Source organism: Lissotriton vulgaris, unplaced genomic scaffold (assembly GCF_964263255.1).
Source record: "Lissotriton vulgaris unplaced genomic scaffold, aLisVul1.2 SCAFFOLD_1371, whole genome shotgun sequence".
NCBI lineage: Eukaryota > Metazoa > Chordata > Amphibia > Caudata > Salamandridae > Lissotriton > Lissotriton vulgaris.
Window position 1 is genome coordinate 512,073 of NW_028246465.1, and position 21,201 is coordinate 533,273.

General features: G+C 45.0%; 1 protein-coding gene across 1 annotated transcript in view; it reads right to left on the bottom strand.

The window, feature by feature from the left end:
* The window catches only part of LOC147665952 (adhesion G protein-coupled receptor L3-like), a 477,982-nt gene extending 462,229 nt beyond the window's left edge, over nucleotides 1–15,753 (bottom strand). The window contains exons 1-2 of the mRNA XM_086949385.1: nucleotides 15,695–15,753; nucleotides 8,669–8,778 (exon numbers count right to left, since the gene is read on the bottom strand). Of these exons, the coding sequence (XP_086805511.1) occupies nucleotides 8,669–8,778; nucleotides 15,695–15,753 (169 nt within the window). The remainder of the gene's footprint in view (nucleotides 1–8,668; nucleotides 8,779–15,694) is intronic.
* Nucleotides 15,754–21,201: the final 5,448 nt, after the last annotated feature.

The window sequence follows — 21,201 nt, forward strand, 5'->3', positions numbered from 1 at the left end:
AAATGCACTCATTTGAGTGCCTACTACATAGCTTTTAAGGATTCAGTAATTTACAGATTCCTCAGAATAAGGATTCGGTATTTTACCGATTCCTTTAAATGACCCCTCACCACAGGAGACTTCTCCAATGGTGTGGGGGTCATTTTTCAGTTCTCAATGTCCATCACTTTCAGACAGTGAGAACTGGACATGTGCTCACCTACACTAAATAGAGCAGACAAGCACAAGGCCAAACCTCTGTCAGGCCACCTGAGTAGTCTCTGCCATCTACATACTGAAGGCAGGTGAAACTTTCCTTTGGAGGAGAGGGTACTTCATCACGGTGCAATGGGATACCCTCTGTGCCAAAGTCTAAATTGGGACCTAAGTCAACCAAACACAAATGGGAGAATCCAACCAGCAGATGACATAGTATAATTGAAAACGGGTTCAACCGTCTACTCATATTGCTTCATTCTCAAGTCACAAACTCTTTAGGGGATGCCACAAAATGTTTCTGACAAATGTGCTGGAACTGTAATCATCTCTACTGGAGCCATAACTCTGTGGCACCACTTGACTATCTTTTATACATTTTGGGGCACATTGAAAAAAATGGCATCACAGAGAGCAGCAACCAATGTTGCTTTGATCTATGGGGAGAGACTGTTTTGGATGAAGGCTGCCCAATACATTTGTATCGCTTTGTTCACCCTAAGTTGGCAGGGTATGCTCAGACGTGAGTCCCTTGCTCACTTGGCCACTGGATTCAAGATAGCCTGGCTGATGAGGATTATGAATCCGAAACCGGTCCCAGGATGCTTGTTTCCGGTCCAGGGAAGACATGGCTTGGCAGTTCGGGCTGGACTGTTCCCATGAGGCACAGGGTCAGACTGATTTGCATATGGCCATGTCTGAACTGGGGTGGCTGGGTGAGCTAAAGAATGGTGATGGATTAAACCCAGATCAGTTGACTGGGGGTGAGTGTTTGAATTTCTCAAAGGCTCCATCCATCATCCCCTTTTGTATCGCTTTGTTCGCCCTAAGTTGGCAAGGTATGCTCAGACGTGAGTCCCTTGCTCACTTGGCCACTGGATTCAAGATAGCCTGGATGATGAGGATTATGAATCCGAAACCAGTCCCAGGATGCTTGTTTCGGGTCCAGGGAAGACATGGCTTGGCAGTTCGGGCTGGACTGTTCCCATGAGGCACAGGGTCAGACTGATTTGCATATGTCAATGTCTGAACTGGGGTGGCTGGGTGAGCTAAAGAATGGTGATGGATTAAACCCAGATCAGTTGACTGGGGGTGAGTGTTTGAATTGCTCAAACGCTCTGTCCATCATCCCCTTTTGTATCGCTTTGACCAATACATTGGCATTGGTGGGGGCTGCGGCTGCGGTGATCACTTGCTCACCACTGCATCAAATCCCCATAGTGTCAGTACCTGAGTTAAGAGAGCTGGCCCCTCCAAATTGAGGAGAGCGGCCTCAAGAGCACAAGTTGCAGGCAGCGAGGCCGAGGCTGTGCCTGGGAAGTCTGCGTTGTGGGAGAGTGTGGTAGCAAGGAGGGTGTCAGAGGCGCCTGAAGAAGAGGCAGTATTAAAAGTGGCCTCGCTAGCAGGGGAGCGGCCTGACGAACAGTATGAAGCTGGACAAGCATGGGTGGTGGACAAGGTTCATCGAATGCACATGCAGCAGCTGGGAAGGGGAAGGCGATGGAGGAAGAAATGTTGCAGGCTACATTTCTTGGGTCCCGCTTAAGAGTGTGGCAAGTGTGGAAGCATCTGCGGAAGTTCTGCCTTTAGGTGCAGGCATGAGCTGGGAGGCTAAAAGCTGGGAAGACAGGGTTGCATTCAGGACAGAGATTGATGAAGCTATGGGCCCTTTAGGTTATCAAGGTGCAGGCACAATTGTGGGGCAGAACAGGATGGAAGAGAGCAGGAAGTGGGGGCAGTCGAGCCTGTGAGGTTTGTTAGAGAAAGCCCCTGAGGGAGAAAGAGGGAAGCAAGGAATGCTGGGGGATAAAATGCACTGGGTAGCTGGTGGACAACACTCTGGGGGGCAGGAACGGGGTTAGTACAGGACACAATCCTGGGGACACCTTGGGCCCAGTGTCAGCGATTATGGCAGCCTTCCTTGTATGGGGAAGATAGAGGTCAGGACAGGGAGTTTGGATTACAGCGGGGGAGGTGAAGTGGAAGTAGGCCGCTGGGGGCTGATGGAAGGAAACCTATGAAGGTGTATGCTAGTCCGAATCCGAAGGCAGGCAGTGTGGTGCAGGTATGACAGCAGCATAGTGTGTCAGGGGCCCAGGGTGTGCTGATGAGGATGCAGGTAGTGTCGTGCATGGGCGTAAATAATAATGGTTGGTTGTCAGACACATGCATAACTCCGGCTTTTTGTGATGTATATACTAGCACACCGGGTGTATCCTCTTTCTTATAGGGTGAGCAATATAGCGGCATGGCGGACAATGGAGAGTTCCGTATGGCTGCAATACCTGGAGGTGAAGAGAAGTCTTGGTCCAGTATGGCCAGCTGGACAGTGGCATTGGACGGCAAGATCACTGGCCCAGGTCCAGAATCGCTCTCGAAGTGCAACCAGCTGGAGGGTACGGGGCTACCCCGGGCAGCAGGCAGCAAGTATTTAAGAGTCCAAGGTCAGTGGAGAGGTTTTGAGGGCAGTTCATGTCCCCTCAATGCAGAGTGGATCAGAGGGTGTAAGACACGCAGTCATGCCGCAGCGGCAAGCCGATAGCGCTGCCACAGGTGCTGATGTTACAGGCACACATGGTGAAACAATTTTGGATTATGATGAGAAGAGTTTAGAGGAGGAAGAATTGGTGGAGGATCGGGTGCATCAGGAGGAAGAAACAAGATAGTGGCAGCATGGGAGGGGCGGACATGGGGGAATCATTCATCAGACTGTGACTAGTGCCTTTCAGAGTTCAAGCGATGGTCGGCGGTAGCAAGGAGGCCATGGAGTGCCAGAAGGGAAGGGACAGGTGGGAAGTTATGGTTCGTAGGGATTTATGGAGCAAGCACATTGCCGGCAAAATTGTTTCAATTGGTGTGGATGCAAGGGAATTGCAGGAATGTAGCACAATCTGCTTTAGAAAAGGTTTCTATGTGACTGATACAGGGGTAGGCACAGAAGACCAGGGCACAGATGGGAAGGTCGGCATGATGCCTGGTCACTGGGACGATAATCCAGGAGTAACTGAAACAGTTGTGGGGGCAAAAGGAAAGGCTGGGGGATATAAGGGACACAGGCAGGGTTGCAGAGAAGTGTGTAGGGGAGGTCCGCAGAAGGAGAAAGCTGAAGAGAAACCTGGGAGCCTAGACAGCAAAGAGTTGAAGATTAAAAAGCTGCCCTATATTGGGGTCTCTAAGCCTCTGGGGTGCACCTCATGCTAGCGACCAAGAAAAGAATATGAAGAGAGGAGCATGTAGAAATGATGAGATGGCTGCATAGGGAGTTGAAGGCTATGGTAGGCTCGAAGGAAGAGCAATATGAGCTAGCCAAGTGACCATAAGTGCCCTTGACAATAGAGAATTGGAAAGCAGTCTCTCGTTTATGCTAGCATCTATTGTGAGAAGTATCCTTAGAGGTGTGTGGCACTTTTCAAGTACATGGATGTGATAAGAAAGTCGCAAATTAATTATGAGGGCTATTCTTGGGCGATGAAGAGTTTTGGGTTTCCATGGCGCTATATTCAGACATCTGGTGCCATACAATGCACCCCTCCAAGTTCGGGAAGACAAATTTTATGGTGAGTGGTTTACTTTCAAGGGCACCCCATTCAGGGAGGGGTGGGGCGACAGCAAAAGACAGAGTAGCCAGACAAGAGCATACTGGGATTTCAATAACGGCTTATGCACCAGGAAATATTACAAGTTTCAGCACAAATGTTCAAAATGTGCAGACAGACATGCACTCATACAGTGTTATGTGGTGGGTGGGCCTGCCAATACTTCCTGGGCAGTGGCAACAACCACAGGACATGCCGGAAACCAGCAGCAGTCAGGTAACACGTTTCAGGGCCAGACGGGGTGCACAAGGACCTGGTGTTAGGTGCTCGTACTCTAATTAACCTGGATCTACTTGAGTTCTAGTTAGCACATTACAACCGGAAAGATGATGCTAGGTTGTTGAGGGAGGGTTTCCGACGGGGGTTCCATCTGGGATATAAAGGCCAGAGGGGCTAACAGGTGGGCTACCAATCTGAAATCGGTCAAGTTAAGAAAGTAGGACAATATAAACTGTGAAAGGAAATACAGGAGGGCAGGATGGTGGACCCATTTGACGGCTGGCCCATAGTGGATCGGATTGTGTCCCCTATGGGAGTGGTTCCGAAGAAAAAAAATAGGGCAATTCAGATTAATACAGCACCTCAAGTGGCCAGAGGATATCTCAGTTAACAATATCATCACAGATGACCAGGAGTCTGTAAAATATTAATTAGTGGGCGTGGCACTAGCATTAGTAGAGAGTGTAGGTTGAGGGGCGCAAATTGCAAAGTGAGAATCAAGATGGCTTTCCGCTTGCTGCTGATGCACCCAGATGACTTCCAGCTGTTGGGCATTCAGTTTGAAGGCCATTGGTATGTTGATAAAGTGCTCCCCATGGAATTTACAATATTGTGTGCACTATTTAAATGTTTTGGGTCATTTGTTGCAATGTCGCTTTCATGTTGCATGGGACACATACACATCACACATTATCTAGACAACTTTTCTTTGTAGGACTCCCCAGTTCTGCGGACTGCCAGCATCTGCTGGTGAATTTTCAGGATAGGTACTGTCGGGTGTAACAATTTCTTTGTGTTACAAGAGGTGAATTTTCTGGAGCTCATGGGGGACCTCGGGCGCCACTGCCGCCAGAGAAGACAGTACGACCCTGTACGGTGCTGTCTTTCTTGGGTATTGAAATTGACTTAACAGAATACTGGAGGATAACAAACTGACAATTCATGTTTCCTGGATGCCATGTTGGCAAAAAACAAAGCTTCAGTTAAAGAAGTATAGGTGCTTTTGCGGCATTTGAATTTTGCCTGTAGAGGGTTGAGAGTAGGGAGGCCATTTTGTAGATGATTGGGGTTGAGAGAGCGCCATGTTATTCTTAGAGTTGTAGGGGTGCATTATAGTCACCCGTAGTCAGCACCCACATATTTAAAGGATTTTACTAATGTCGTTTAGGAAATGTAACGTTTGAGCAGGGAATCAGTGCAAATTGTGGTGGAGTGTTTACTAACCATAGACAAAATAATGCTTTAATCATGTTAAATGTTTGCCTAAACGTAGAAAATGTAATCTCATGTGAAATGTTGCGTTAACAATGAAGTGCCTTAGTGAAGAATAAGGATGCTTATTAATGAGTGATTTAACATAGGTTTAAATGTGAAGAAGCGTAGCTTGTATTGAAAATAGAATTAAAGTTTAACTGATGAAATGTATGCTCTTGCTATAATAGAAACGCAATTAGAATGTGTAAGGCCTGAGGTGTGCTAAAGCTGGTAGAGGCCTAACTGTATTTTTCCTTTGCTTAGCTTTAGCTGAAGAAATAATCCTTATTCTTGGGAAAGGCTGTTCTCAGCAAATGTTGAATTGTAACTTGGAATGTTGCAAAGGGTTCTTCTCACATATTCCAGCTCGCAGGTGCCAGGCCATGGGCCTCGTTAGGTAGAGGGAGCCATTGTTTGGAAGTTAGGATAGTAGGAGCGAGTGCAGAGGAGATGCTAAGGAATTTGGGAGTGCAACATTTAAAGGAGAAGGTGCCTCGGACCCAAGGACACTCTAATGGACGCTTGGTGGAGAGGAGCCATCCTGGAAAAATACGAAGACCCATACCTGCCAGAGGGGTGTGCCTGGGGCGTTCCTAAGGCGGGCCCAAAGGCTTGTCAACTGTTTTGGGGTTTTGTATTAGGGACAGCACCCAAGGGTGGAGGGCAGATTAGATTTTAGGGGGCTTAAGGAGAGAGTAGATGTAGAGGCAGAGAGTGATTTTGGGAAAGGTAAAGATGTAGGGAGATTGTGCACTTAAGGCAGAGTCTGGTGTAGGAAGGAGGACCTGAGAGCGAGTTCTCTAGCTGAGGATTGTTAAGGGAAAGTGGGTGTACTTCTTAGGAAGCCATCATTGCTGACACCTTTGTTCTTGCCTTGGTGAAATTCTAAGTAGGGATGTCACTCCAGAGACAGTATAGGGACAGGGTAACCAGACTCTTTTCCTTTCTGTATTGCAATCCCGGACTCGGGTTGGGATATTCATCCTTTGCCTGATGATTCTTTAACTGATTTTGCTTTTCATTCTGAGTCGTCTGAGACTCTTGCGTAGGACTATGAATGTGTTAGTTCCTGTTTACTTCTTGAATCTTTTATTGAGATGTTTGTACATCCAATTATTTTTGGGAATGTAATAAATCTTTAAAATGTCTTTGGTAGTCAGTGGTTCTTGAGTACAATTTGAATTTGGATGGTTACATTGTTTAAAATTGTAACAAAAGATCTGCCCTCCACGCTTCTATGACAGGGAAAAAGGTTCAGTCTGCCTTATCTGGGATTCTGGAAATTGGTAAGACAATCGAGAAAAGAATCCCAGCTTCTCCAGGGTTGTCAATGTCAGGGCTGCTGTTACCACATTACCATGTAAGATTGTCAGTAGAGGTTTCAGGAGGATCTGAGAATGTGACACTTCTTTTTGTATCCTTTTAACTGGGTGCCGCTAGTGGCTATTACTGAGGTGGAGTGGCATGCACAGGTATACTCCAACGCTGCAGGAAGGGTCCGCTTTGGGTTATACTGGCAAGGTAAATGGTGTGCGGGAAAATGCCCACTATTGGGACAACCTCACTATGTACTTCATTTGAAAGGGACTCTAGAAATACTTTGAACTTCATTTGGTCCTAGCCTTGAAAAAGTCCAGGAGAACAAAACAGGTGTCTGCAGCGTTGGTTTACTTTGGACAAATAATGTTTGAAATTCTATCTTCACAGTAAAAACGTAGTGGAAGAATTTGACTTCTGTGGATTGGATATGATCACTTCTACATCATTTTATCACAAATGGGCTTAATGTCATAAACTGAATTTTATGTTTGCTGGAGTGCATCATTTTTCTGTGGATATAGTCCTGCACTTTGGTAACAAGGTGCGGCTAAGTGGCACCTAAAGTGGCTCGGTGAGCAGCCCGACAGCACCACTGCATGCTTGAATATTAGACACTGTGTCATTTCAACGTATCCATGACTATGTGATAGATGTGCAGCTACTAGGGTACAGTCACCAATTATTGTACCTGTTTCAATAGGTTGTTGGTAGTAGGACAGTGACCTGATGTGTTGTTATTGCATTTAGGTGAGAATTATCTGGTAGCTGAGAAACTGGTGGCAATGATGAGAGCAATGAAGGAGGATTTAATAGAGATGCAATGACAGTGGTCAGGATGCCACATTATGTGGACAGAGTTTAGTCCAAAGAGAGTATGATGAAAGGCCAACAAGTTAGTAGCAATTGAGAAGACAAGGTGGAAAATAAACAATGAAATAAGGGCATTTTGCTGGGATCGAATTGTCAGTAGAGTTGAGAATGCAGATGGAAGTATGATGCGTTAGAGTTTTCTGTCCACTTATCGTGCTAAGGCATGGATCTATATTTGCTGCAGGTGAGAAAAGTAGTGGCCATGGTTTTGAACATTCATGAGTGAGAGGACAAATGGGCAGGGGGTGGGAATGGTTGAAAATTTGGAGTCAGGGACTTTTTCTGTGTGTCGGTTGGCCGAGAAGTTGGCATGGGTTACCGAAGTTTATTGTTGTTGACAGCGGCAATCAGGCTGAAAGGGAACAGGTAGAAAAGCTCACCCTTGGACAAGGCAGGAAGTTTAAGGTTTATTGAGAAGTTAAGTTAGTTAGAGGTTAATAGTTGCAGAAAAACTGAATAGGAGGTCAAATTGCTGAAGATGAGCCCAGGAGGAGGTAGAGACTTGCAAGTTTAAGTTTTGTTGGGAGAGGGACATTTGAAGGGGGGGGGGCGGTAATTTAACATAGGCAACATGTTTGTATAGTGAGATTTTTGTTTTGTAAGGTGAAAGACCCATGGTTTATATGTGATGCACACCTGTTTCAATTAAAGTGGCCTTTTAAACACAAATCCAGTGTCGGTGGTCTGTGCTGCTCCTGCTCTTCCCCGCCAAAAATTTCTAATTCGTTCAAGTCAACACTGTTATAGGAAAGTTCAAATGAAAAAGGAAAAAAACACAATTTAAAAAAAACTATGAATCTAGTTACTAAATAACTCTGTTCAGTCACTGCATCCTAACATGCTCGAAATGCATACACATCCTTTTCATAGATTATACCAACATGGGTAGTTCGCCTCGCATGGCATTAAAACAACATTTTCATCTTAATATTTTGAGCTTCAGTGAAGAAAAAAAGACGCCTAATGAGCAATTAAAATCGAATTAATTATACTATCCCTTGCCTTGGAGCACATGAATCATACACAGCACTTTTCGGAGCTGTTATCAAGACATTTTTAATTAAGCATGCATTATTCATCAATAAAAAAATGTACCCAGTCAATCAGCAGTGTTTTGGATAAAAGGAGCCAGACCAGCTAAATCAGTGCCTAGAATCACTAACGTCTCGAGGGGGATAATGGATGGATAATAAATGAAGAAACGTAATACGTACTGTAAGGTACACATTCGTACTGAACTTCCAAATATTTGTATGTTCCAGGGCACGGGTCCGGAAACACATCTGGGCCTGCCACGACGGCACACTGGGTACGATTATTGCATCTGAAACACAAAGAGAGAAAAAAGATATCCTCAAGAACATGGTAATAAAAGGGATATGACATTCAGGCAGAACTCGGCCACCCCCTGAGCAAGGCAGTGACATACAATAATAAATGCAATGTTGGTTTCTAAAACCCTTAATTGTTCTAATGTGAACCTTTCGCTTGTGGTAATTAGATGCCTCGGGGCTGCTCACGTCAGAGGAAGAGTAAACTTCTTGGGTGGCGGAAACATTTTTCCTCTAACCTTGTCATGCAGTGCTTTACAGCGCATAAAACAGACGCGATCTCATTGTTGATGCTCCCGCCATCTTCCTACGCCACATTATAAACTTCAGTACGTGTGGACGTAGCAGAAGAATTTTGTAGCTAATGTCGTGGTACATAAAATTAGCATGGAAGACAGCGACTTTGATAGTATGCCATAAAAAGAAAATTTGCTTTCCCTCATTCACGTATTGTTTCAACAGTCTGCATCAAAACGCAAAATGGCGCCAAACTCCTGAATGGTGGTGCTACTGGAAATGTGCTTTGAGAATGTGCCAAACATACAAGCGAAATACTTGTTAGCTAACAATGAGAATGCTTTTAAATACATTCTGCTCCACATGGAGATACTGTGTATCAGGTGCTTTAAGTAGAATGAAAAAAGTGGGGAGTGTCTCTAAAATAGGCATGCCCCATTTAAGTAGGGGCGTGGCTTAAACAGAACATTTCTGGAATTGCCATAGTGTGCCCCCAGAGCAGTATTTTGGTTCCTCTGAGCTTTCAGTTATTACATCCAGATATATAACACAACCACTTTACATGGACCGAAAACCTGGCAGGACTATTGGCTTTGTCAGTGGGTCTTAGTTGTTTAAGATAAATAAGTGACAACAATAATTTTGTTAGAAATAGTACTGAAAAAATTACTATTCAGAAATTGTGTGACTGTGAGTTAAACATTACTGAGGACTGTGGCGTGGGTAGTGTCTCAATCACTCTTGCTATGTTCAATCCATGTCAGACATGTACATCCCTTTTCTCTCCATATCTCGTCCATCTGCAAATCTTATTACTCTTCAGCATCTCTTTTCATTCTCTCCAGAATGAACCTCCAAACACACAACACACCAAGTCATCTAAAGGCACTTCACTTTGACAATATTTTGACAACTGTGTGCCTTCTCCACACGCATTTACATACAACTTATAATAAATGCAACTGAATTATGCGACCATTGCCCTGTGTGCTGTGCAGAGAGGCCAAAGACGTGATTAGCATGTACTCTTAACACCTGTTCGACCCCACTAATCGGCACTGAGAAAAACTTGACTGCCTTCAACATTAATTCCAGCGCTCTCAGTCATGGCCCAGTATAAATGAGTAGGAGGTAACTCAGTGCAAAGCATACACTATACAAGCGTGAAATGCTGTTTGAAAAAAATATGTAAACACAACATCCTGGAGTTGGCTAGCACGCTTAGGAAGTGCAAACATGTGAAATATAAACAGGAACTAAATCGCTGACATGGGTTATCATAAATTGATCAGTGTTTATGCCACTAAAATTAAGAACATGAATGTAGCACCTGATAGGGACCTGCTTCAATGTCTGTTTTTAATTACTTATTGGTCTCAGACCCAACCCATTTAACTCCTTTGGCACTTATGACGAGCTCAGCTCGCCATGAGGCACAGTGGAGCTGTGCTCATGACGAGCTCGTCATAACTGCCGTGAAACGCCCACTTGGGGATAATTCCACTCCTGTGCGGGGCGTTCCATTAAGTGGGCGGAGTCATGACGAGCTCAGCTCGTCATGATCACAGCTCCACTGTGCCTCATGATGAGCTCAGTTCGTCATGAGTACTGCGGCGCCGCACGGGGCCCCCCCCGCACCGCAGGTGAATTAGCCCTGCGGCGAAGGAGTTAAAGGCTGCTGTGTGAGCATCCATCTTGTTAAAAAAGTCTTCAGCAAGAGTCACACCTCAGAAAGTGTGTAAAACTGCAAGCACTGAAATGTGAATGTGAAAATAACCAAACACAATTGAAGCTTAAGATTCTCTTTCAGGGCTTTCGTATGTCAACGCAAAATTAGTATTCTAATGTTGCAGCTGGTGCAAATTTTAAGAAAAATTTCCTAAAGCTGATTTTTTTATCCCTTATTATTATATACTTACAACAGAAAATATAAGACAGCACTTTAAAATGTGTTTGCAGGCTCTATTAATGATACTTGACAGATAAATTAGGTAAACAAAGCCAGAAAAGTTGTGTTAAAAATGATTATGCACAAGCTATACGGTCCTATTTAAGCAAGGTGCCCAGGCCTTTGCAGAATCTACAAACTTTAACAAATGGCTGGTATTTTTTTCTTCTTCTGGGAACGGTGTCTATCTTAGAAACGCACATCAGTGGTGTAACAATAACCCCCGGACCCCCCGGGGTGCTGGGGGCCCCCCTTCGAGTACCATGCATTTGCATGCCCGAGAGCTCCTGACTAGGTCCGGAGCGTGGGGGGACCTCCCTCCATGCACTTTGCAGGGGGGGGGGCTCAAGTTTCAATACGCCACTCGTGCACATACAGAGTTAAGAGTGACATATCTTAATTTTTTCTCCCTTTTGGTGCCCAGATTATTTGGCCAGACTTGCACAATGAAATGAGAAGAGATTTGCATGTTATAAACTACTGTAACAGCAAGCTAACTCTGCCTTCCATCCTTCCAAGGTTGCAAACTCAGTACCCTGAAAGTGGGTAATTGTAAAACCTGTTCTTTAAAGCATTTAAAAATACCAGGAATGCAGAACGAAGTGCAATATAAATAAAAAAAGAAGATTATTTTGTTGATGAAATGCACAATGTACATGAGTCAGCATCACTAGAGGTTATGCACACAGAACAGGAGAAGCACATTTCAGGGCTGTGGCTGGCACTTTACACATTCTGGAAAATCTGTGGCTAGTGTTAGGGCTTAATTATCCAATGTTTAAGCATCCAAGCCTCTTTTACAATACTTAGTGCTTAGTTCAAGCTAAACAAATGAATACACGCTTTTATATTTTATTTTCGCTTCTTCTGATTAGAAGTTTTTACGTTTTTCTCCCTCTCAATTTACCAGGTGCAGAAGAATCTCACCTGATTTTTCATGCCAGAAAACTTCCACGAGTCCTTTGCTGCAGCAGCAGCTATTCGTTCATGCTGCTTTTCTAACAGGGGGAGCATAGAGTGCTTCTCCATGGTAGAAAAAAAAAGTCACTCTCCCTTCCCTATTCTCCCCTACCCCTTGCTTACCCTTCATCCCACGCATCGCCCCCCCAACATAAATTTACAACCTGCTGAGAGCAGGCAATGAATATAGGCACCAGTGGCGGCTCTTCCGCTAAGGCGAAGGAGCTTCGCCCAACTGCTTTTCGCAGCGGGAAAAAAAGGAAAACTAAAATGATAATAACTCTCTGAGCAGGGGGGTGGCCACTATGTAAGTGAGCATGAATGTTTGACCGGCCCTCTGGGGATGGCCAAACATTCATGCGCACTTTGCATGTTCTCCATGCAGGCTGCATTACAGCCTGCATGGAGAACATACCCAGCCTTCCAATCTCTGGCTGAGCGCTCATCCACAGCGCTCAGACCAATAAGAACGCTGCATTGCAGTGTTGTGATTGGCTATTGGGAGGCTGAGAGCCGGCTTCTTTTGAGGAGAAGAAGCCAGGAAGAAGACGCAGGAGAGGCGGTGGCAGCCGGCCAGCAGGCAACAGGCAGGTAAGTGTTTTTTTTTTTTGCCTTTTAAACTCCCCTCCTCCCTCTCTTCCCACCCTCCTCCACCTCTTCCCCTCTCCCCGCCCCAGTGCTGCTTACTGGGAGCAGCCACTAGTGGTAGACAGAAAAAAAAACTCGAATGGCGAATTCTGTGTTGTTTTACAGGTGGAAAAATCAGCACCACTTAGTAATTCTCCATTCCAATGGGTCAGCTGCGTAGCGTGTGTTGCCAGCACCCGGGGCAAAGCAAGTATCCTTCCACTTTTCTTTTTGAATTGTGCGCCCCTAAGTATTTTGAACCTGAAGTAACCACCCCTGTGGCCCCGCCCATGCTACACCACTGGAATGGCTTATCCTGGAACAGCACAATACTGCTGCGATTTTACCATACAGTAACAGGAAATTCACATGCAAATTTACCATACGGAAATAAGCTCCAGCACCGGGCTATTCGCAATTACAGCCTCAAAGGAACATTTAAATATTCCCCCTTCTCTATCGTCGGTCTGCATGACGCGTTCCGCTGTCTCGGGGAGGGAACCTACTCATCCAAGTTAGAATTCCCTCAGCAATCCCGCGCGCCAGGAACACGGTGTAACCGGCCCCGGCGCGCGCTCCCCCTCCTCGCTTCTGAAAGGCTGGAAATAGAACCCCTCGGAGCTAGATTTGTGCGGCTCCTTCCCAAGATGCCCCATGTTCTGATGCCACATGGCACCTCCGACCCCGCGCCGTTTGTTTGGCAGAACGAGGAGCTTCCAGGGGGGGAATTCGTTTCGATTTCGAGTGGAAATGCTTTCTGTTTACCTCGGGCTACACTTTTGTCAGCCATAATGAGCATTTTATTTTCAGCCTAGAAATGAAAATTGATTCATTAGTGGGTGCCTTAAGCTTATTTTTGGGTAATTCCGGCGGAAGATTAATAAGAACTGATTCTACCACTCATCAAGCAATTTCGCTGTATAACCGCTAATCCACGGGGGTCTGGAAGTTCTAATGTTTTTCTTTTGAGGTTTATGTCAACCGACAGTTATCACAGGCGTGTGTCCGCTTTCATCCTATGAAAGCAAAAAATGAATGCAGTCGCTTTGGGGCTAATTTGGCTCTCCTCGCCCTTGCAAGTGTGGAACAGGTGGCCTGGCTTTTAGATCGCAGGTATTTAGGCCATTCCGTGCAGGCAGCTGTCCAACAACCGTCCGCATCCAAAGGCACAGCTTCAGAGAGAGAGAATAATTGTCAGTTGGTTCCGCCTAGTAAAAAGCATTGGGATGAGGGTCACATCTCTCCCCTGCTGAGAAATGACGGTTGTCTCATACAGCAACATGAATTGAGAGGGTGGGTATACATTATATATGATCAAGGCCACTGGAATTATGCGATTGTGCGCCCGCGGTGATTTGCAAGTAATTATACATTTGCCGCATTTGCCACACAATCTATCATCTGCCGCATTATGTGCATGTTTTAACCCCAAAAAAAGTTGTTTCTAGTTCAAGCAGTTCAAAAGTTACAAAAAATGAAGCACCACGTGTCGTCACGCGCTTGCTGAAAGGCCCTGTGCAACACTGGACTGGTCACCTTTCTGTAGTGTATTGCTATTCTTGAGTGTTAAGCTGGTACTAATGAGATGCAACCAATGCCCAGACAGCGTTACCAAGTTTAAAAATGACTAAACAATGAAGTAAATACTATTACAAAATGTGCCGCATTAAGATGCACAATTTGCCTTTTCCTGACGCATAATTCTCAAACTGGCACATATAATTAGGTGTGCAGAGTGTTACTATTATTAGGAATGTTAAACATGGGGAGTAGGACATGAGTCCGACTTCAATAATAGCAATTAATACAATATTACACTGTATGTATCTGAATGTATGGTGCATGGTTTTTTGTGTGTTTTTTTAAGTTATTTAACTGAATCCTAGATGCAAGGAGTTAAATGTGGGCAGTGTTGTAAAGTCATATTGGCAAGAATTTCTTAGCAGGTTTGCTTCCTGGAGGAAAGCACTGGCGGCCCTCATTGGGCAGCACGTGGTGCAACCGTACAAGGCACACTGGCATTAAAGATGCACCATTGACATTGCAAGGCTTTCCCTCATGATAATGAGCAGAGTTTTGAGTAGATTTCTTTGTGGTGTGTTACATTCTTAATACATCTGGTGAAACTGCAATTTTTTTTTGGGTGGGGAGTAATCCTGAAATTAGTTTGCTTATTTTTTCAAGTGATAAATGTAAAACGGCAGTGCTAACATGTAATGACACACTCATGGATGCACATTTTAACCAGGTTTAAGAAATAAGGAATATTGGGACTAATTTTTTCTGCTCAATACTATAAGGTGGACTGTGCTAAAATATACACTACTCTAACCATTAAGGTATCAATTCTCTGGCTCAACCCCACGTATTATTGAAAACAGGTAAAAATATGTCCCTTCTCAGCATATTTCTTCTTAAAAATATCTAACTGGCGTATCTGCTAGCAAACTCAAGGCTGCGTCAGTGAAGAGCAGGTCCCAAGTTCAACTGCAGGTGTAGTCAAATTAGTTTTTCATCCATCCGAGGTCCTTACCTTTAGTAGTCTCAAATAGGGTAACGGCAGCTTGTACTACGATTCATTCTGTGGTTAGATGTGGAAAACTGATGAAGTATTAAACAAAGGTAAGTTATTTGGACGACTACCTCATGCTACTGAATGTGTTTGCAACTTACAAAGAGGTAATAGCTGCAAGGCTGGGCTTTAAATGGGCAGGTGCTGTCCGGTACTGAGTACCTGCACTTATTTCATTTGAATGGGAGGGCACCTGCACTTCTTTGCACTGCTGCAATACATTTAGTGGAAGATTACCAACACGTCTCAGGAGGACACATGTACTCGAGATAGGGAGTACCTGCACTTCTATATATCTATTTAAAGCACTGCTGCAAAGCACTGATGATAAGCATCATACACTTTTTCAGTGTGAGTTGCAGAAGTGCAGTATAAAAGAGATTTTCTCTTTCTCTTCCCACATACTGCTCATCTTAAAAATACTGTAGGATTTCGTGAATGCCCTTTCTGGCCGGACCGATGGCTTCTTCGCAAATATAAGTGAAAATTGTTATTTAAAATGCTCTATTTGACCTGTTTTTAAAAAAAGATACTTACGGAGAGAAGCCCTCCACCCAGAACCCACCTTGAGGACAGTGGGGTTGCACGCTTCACATGCTGCATTTCACTTTGGTTGGTGTCCATGCATGCGATAGGTAATGCTAGCGATGAAAGTTTGGGGTGTAAGTTGGCAGTGGTTTTCAAGGAAGGATTTCGGTGATCGGCCCTTATTTTCTTTCTTTTTTTGTCTTTGGTTTACAAATTAGCTATTGTTGGTGAAGCTCACACAGAAAGAACACTTTCAGTAGATGCTAAGCATTGTCTCATGGTGCAAAGGTAAGCAAGCAGTGTCCTGCACAATATATTTCCTGAAGGGAAACCTCCAGTACAAATTTCATTTAACCCCCTAAGGGTAAATCGTATAACATGGAAAATGTCATGGAAATTAGATGTATTAAGAGTAGGAAAATTAAACAATTTTCTTTTTGCATATTGTTTGCACATCATTTTCTTTAGGTCTTGGAATTTCCATAAAGCCAGGTCATGCAATGTTAGTAGATCAGGATTTGCATCGAACCCTAAGAGCGCTTGTGCTAGGCTTACCCTGTTACATCCACTTTGCATGCACTAACATGGACTTGGTGCTACATGACACAACACCACTTTGTGCTATGTGTATATCAACTTTCTGGAATGAAACAGACTGGGCATGAATGTTGATTGTCGCTATTGTTTGTGCCACTTGCAACCGCGAGCACTGCTTTGTCTTGCAAGAGCTCTGGCACAGACAAATCTAGCCTTTGGTCTCTCAGTGTGCTTGGCGAAAATGATTTTCGCTCAATTTTACTTAAAAGAAAACATTTTGCGACTAGTCTGACATGACGAATTCACCATTGACCTTTCTGCAGATTTAAACATTGCTCACTCTGGTACTTTGTCTTTTCAAGAGATTTAGGGCACCAATAGCTCATTAAATGTGACTTTTTGCGATTTGAAGGCATACACAACTGATTCTAAAGTTTGACGTGACAAATTGTGCTCTGAAAAGGCCCGAATCTTGGGAAAATCTTTCACGAGTCCTCGTTTCCAAGGTCTTAACGCACATTTCCCCGGATACATTTTTTGTTGAGAGACCATTTTGCGGATGGTTACATTTAATATATAGCCCCCCGGGCCTTCTTGCAAAAAGGTTCTGTAGTCGGTTTCCACACAGGACAGGCCATGTGTGCCGTACAGAGCCATTTGTATGGATTACGGTGCCAGGTACCGTCCAATAAAGCAAAATGTTTTAATCAAACTGCTGGCTTGCACTGGGAGGCGATGACGTCACTCCCCAGTAGCATATTTTCAGGGCGCGTCCTTCGTTGTGCAGAACGAGCTCTGCAAGCCGCCCTTTCCATGAGCAGTTAATGCCCTCCTATGACCATACAAACTCCATAAAATCCAACAAGGCTGGGAGATGGTATGCGCGACTTTTTTAAATATTTATATTCTGCGCGCCCTCCAAAGACAACGCACTGCAGAAAACAATGTATTATATCTGCAAAATTAGCTGCAATTAATCTAGACAAAACTGTGCAGGAATCCGCGCGTACGGGTTTCCCTCAATTCCTGTGCACGCCTGTCTATCGGCAATCTATTCTAGCCCCTGTCGAAATCTGCTTTTTAAATAGCGCAGTCTGAAAAAAACAAGGAGGTACCTCATTTGTTGCCATTAACCACCGCCTTCGTAGGATTGCCTTCGCGAGAAACGTGCCTGGGTGCCTGCCTGATATGCAATCTGCATTTACTGCAGGGCAAAGAGCTAACTAGGTCTTAATGGTGAAAACATGCAGAACAAATAACGGGTGTCCTCCTGCGCAATCTGTCCACACAGCCAACGAGCTGCCCTGTGTAAATATGTTTTCGCGCAGTAACCCCGCGTCATTTGTCTTGCGGTTTGCAGCTGAGTGCGGGCAGGAACGAGGGTGTTCGTTAGTGTCTGGCGCAGATGCATTTGTCTTCGGCGCGCGGGCGTCCTCTGTGTCTAAGCAGGCGCGCGCGCTGGCGTCACTGCAGAGAGCCTCACTGCGCTAATGTTCAGTCTGCAGGGCCCCTGTTGCTAGGGCAACGGCAGACTGTGATAAGGTGGCCCTAAATGAGTGGTTAGAAGGGACGAAGGGTTGGAAGTTTGAGTTAGGATCAATTCCTGGATGTTGACTCACCAACATCTCAGGAGCAGAGGAAGTGACGTCATGCAATTGTTCACCCCCTGATGACATCACATGTTTGAAGCATAGTACAGTCCTGTGCTCTATATTTGCTGCAGATTAGGTTTGTTAGATCATTTTTTTTTTTACTTTTTGCCCCTGCTGTTACCTTCATGACCCCTCCCTCAGACAACAAGCAGAATATGCCTGGAGTAGAAGTTGCAACGCCTGACTTCCCATATTATTCCCGAGTCCACTACACAATAAACAAGAAATTATGGATACAATTCTTAATATGTAGGCAAATTGGTGCAAGTAAGTTGGCTGTCATGACAGTGCTGGATTTGTGCCAGTATTTGCTGCCAGGGCCGGCTCTAGGCTCATGCTGGCCCGGGGCAGGAAGCGTAGGTAGGGGGCCCGGATGAGGGGGTCCGGGCGGGGCGGAGCGGAGCGCGCAGGCCAGTAAAGAGGGGAGGGGGTCAGGGAGTTTAGAAGTGGAACAGAGCCAGAGGCCGCCAAATCCCTGCCAGGGGCCACCACGCATATATGTATCCATCCTCAGAGGATCAATATATTAAGGATATATATTGGCGTGGTGGCCCCTGGGGTTTGGTGGCCCTGTGCAGGTGCACAGCTTGCACATGCCTAGAGCCGGCCCTGTTGCTGGTGCTTGGCACCGGCCCTTATTATCAATTACTGGCACTTTGAGAGTACATCACAAAGTGGTGCATGCTGGCTACTTTTGAGCAATGTATGTCAGAGTGTTTAATAATTCAATATCTCGAAACACATACACAGAACCAACACTCCCAAAGGTCCACCAGCCTAAAGCTTGGGGTGACCAGGAACTGTCCAAAACTTCACTTCTATATGTGATGATTAGTAATTAATGTTGGCCCTGGAATTTGGCAGTTCTGTCAGAAACTGTGGGTGGTACCAGTTGCAATGTTAGTCCTTGGGCCATAGCACTCGCAATTTTACAAATTAAGCACTACGTCCTAGGCATAATGGAAGTTCAAGTACTATATAATTCGACATTTACAAAGTACTTACTCCAGTTCTAAGTTGGAAGGAATAACACATTCCAGCACATTGAAGCAATGTTAGACCTGAGTGTTTTAGCAATCGCCCTGTTTACACTTTTTGGGCATTTGACTTTAATTTCATGCAACGCCGGGAGCAAGCAAAGTTGATGCACATCGCTGCATGAAAGGGAGACAGAAAAAAGCACCAAATCTACTAAGATACGACACATTCCGTCAGTCTCCTCATGCTGGAGCGCTGTGTGCAACCTTCCACCATGGTGCAAGTGTGTCTTCGTAATAGGCAGGATTGTTTTTGTGCACAACGGAACACTTTCTAAACTGAAACAATCATTAACCCCTCCCATGCTCGTGACGGAACCGTTCCGTCACGAGCCTCGGGTGGGCTGTGCTGGTGACGGAACGGTTCCGTCACGGCCCTCTCGCCGCGCCTGCGCGGCGCGAATTCCGTGCCTGCGCTAACGTGCTGAAGCGCGGGCGGGGCAATGACAGAACCGTTCCGTCACAAGCACAGCTCATCCGCGTGCCGTGACGGAGCGGTTCCATCACGAGCACGGGACCGCCGCGCGGCCCCCTCACCCCCTTAGCACTGCCGCCGCAGTGAAGGAGTTAAAGGCATTTTCCTCTGTCCATGTGTGCTGCAGAATACAGCACGCATAGGAAGAGGAAGTAACGAGGAGAAATAAATAGATTTTTCCTTGTTACGCCTGCTTCAGGGAGGGATACATTTTTGTCTCTTCCCAGGTTACTAGATTTACTAAATCTAGGAATGCGCCAACATCCATGGGAACGCCCATGCTCCACCCATGCAAAGCCTCCCTATTTAAAGTAACACAAGGCAAAGATATGTGCTGCCTTGTTTTACTTTTTTGGGGAAAATCCCAAACAAAGCCAAGCAAATCTGTTTTGCATGGCACTGTGAATCACAATTAACATTTTTCCTCGTGAATGCGCACTACATAAGATGTTAGTATATCTGCCCCACAGAGTTACACTTATGTCTGGTGTAGTCATTTGTTGACTACCTTTACAAACATGCTCACACTTGATAGATCTTGAATGTTTGCATGTTAGTGCTACAAGGCCATACCAGCAGCAGAGTGTACACTATCCATATGCCTTTAACGTACCAATATACAGTATTATGGCAGTTAACACTAAAACCCAGAGTTATTCTGTACGCAGCAGAAAGTCTACAGCAATCAGCTACATGGTCATGACACTTAAGTAGGTGACCTGCAACATTAAACCTGATAGCAACTCCACAGGTAGTTGATATCAGTGGCACCGCAACTATAATGTCTTTTAGGTGTATGTTTTTCGTATGCGTACTGTTTAGTCTTTTCATCAGAATGAGCGATGAAAAAAAACGATCTCAATGTTACAGTCCAATTTAATCGAGTCTGATGTTTCTCCAGGACTGACAGAATGTCGAACGGCCCAATATTGCTCTCTCACTGGTACTGTGATGGATTATAAGGTCAGACAAAATAATCAATGCTCTGAACATAGCCAATGATCATCGATGAAGCACTGTATCAACACCGCCAGGCCTAGTGTGGAGCTTCAGGTTCACAGATCGTTGCGACGACAAGCTGGAGTGAGTTGATGACCCAAGTCGATGGGGTAACAGTATTTGTTATACGAAAACAAAATCCTGTAACAATTATGGCTCACGGTACTAGAACCCAATTCAACCATATTCAAAGTACATAGAGAAGTGAGACCAAGGGTTATTTGGGTCGATTCTAATTCAATGGAATTATGTAATGGGTGCCGAATGTCCAAAATGGGAATCCCCAAACCCATTAATATAGAACACTTTTGTTGAGGAGGAGGACAGAGCTCCTGAGTCAGTTAAGTTGTGGATCCTTTCCCAAATGGGTAACAAATGGGACAGGTGAAGTAGTCATTTCATAGGCTTTGTCGATTCCTTAGGATTTTTAATTGAGAGTGAACTGGGTTATCCTTGTGATTCAGAACAACATCTTGAATGCAAAAGCAGCCAACACGTGTTTCACCTCGTGGTGGCGCACAACCCAGTGGCATTTTCAAGACGTAAAAAACGTAATCCGGTACGGCGCTCGCATGAGTAATGGTGGAAGGTTTCAACATATAAAGCAACAAAGTATGCCATCTCTAATTGGGGAGAAGTGATAGTGCAGTCCTGGGCTGGAGTGTGAAGATTATGTTGGTAACGTAAATCGCTAGTAAGTCTCTGCAGACTCACCTGTTACACATTTGGGAAAGGATCCAGAAGTGAACTTACTCACCATACTCATAGTACCCTGTGCTTTAAATGTAAATATAGAAATGGATGTACTCACTGTTTAGAGCATCTTCTTGCTCCTGAGAGGTGC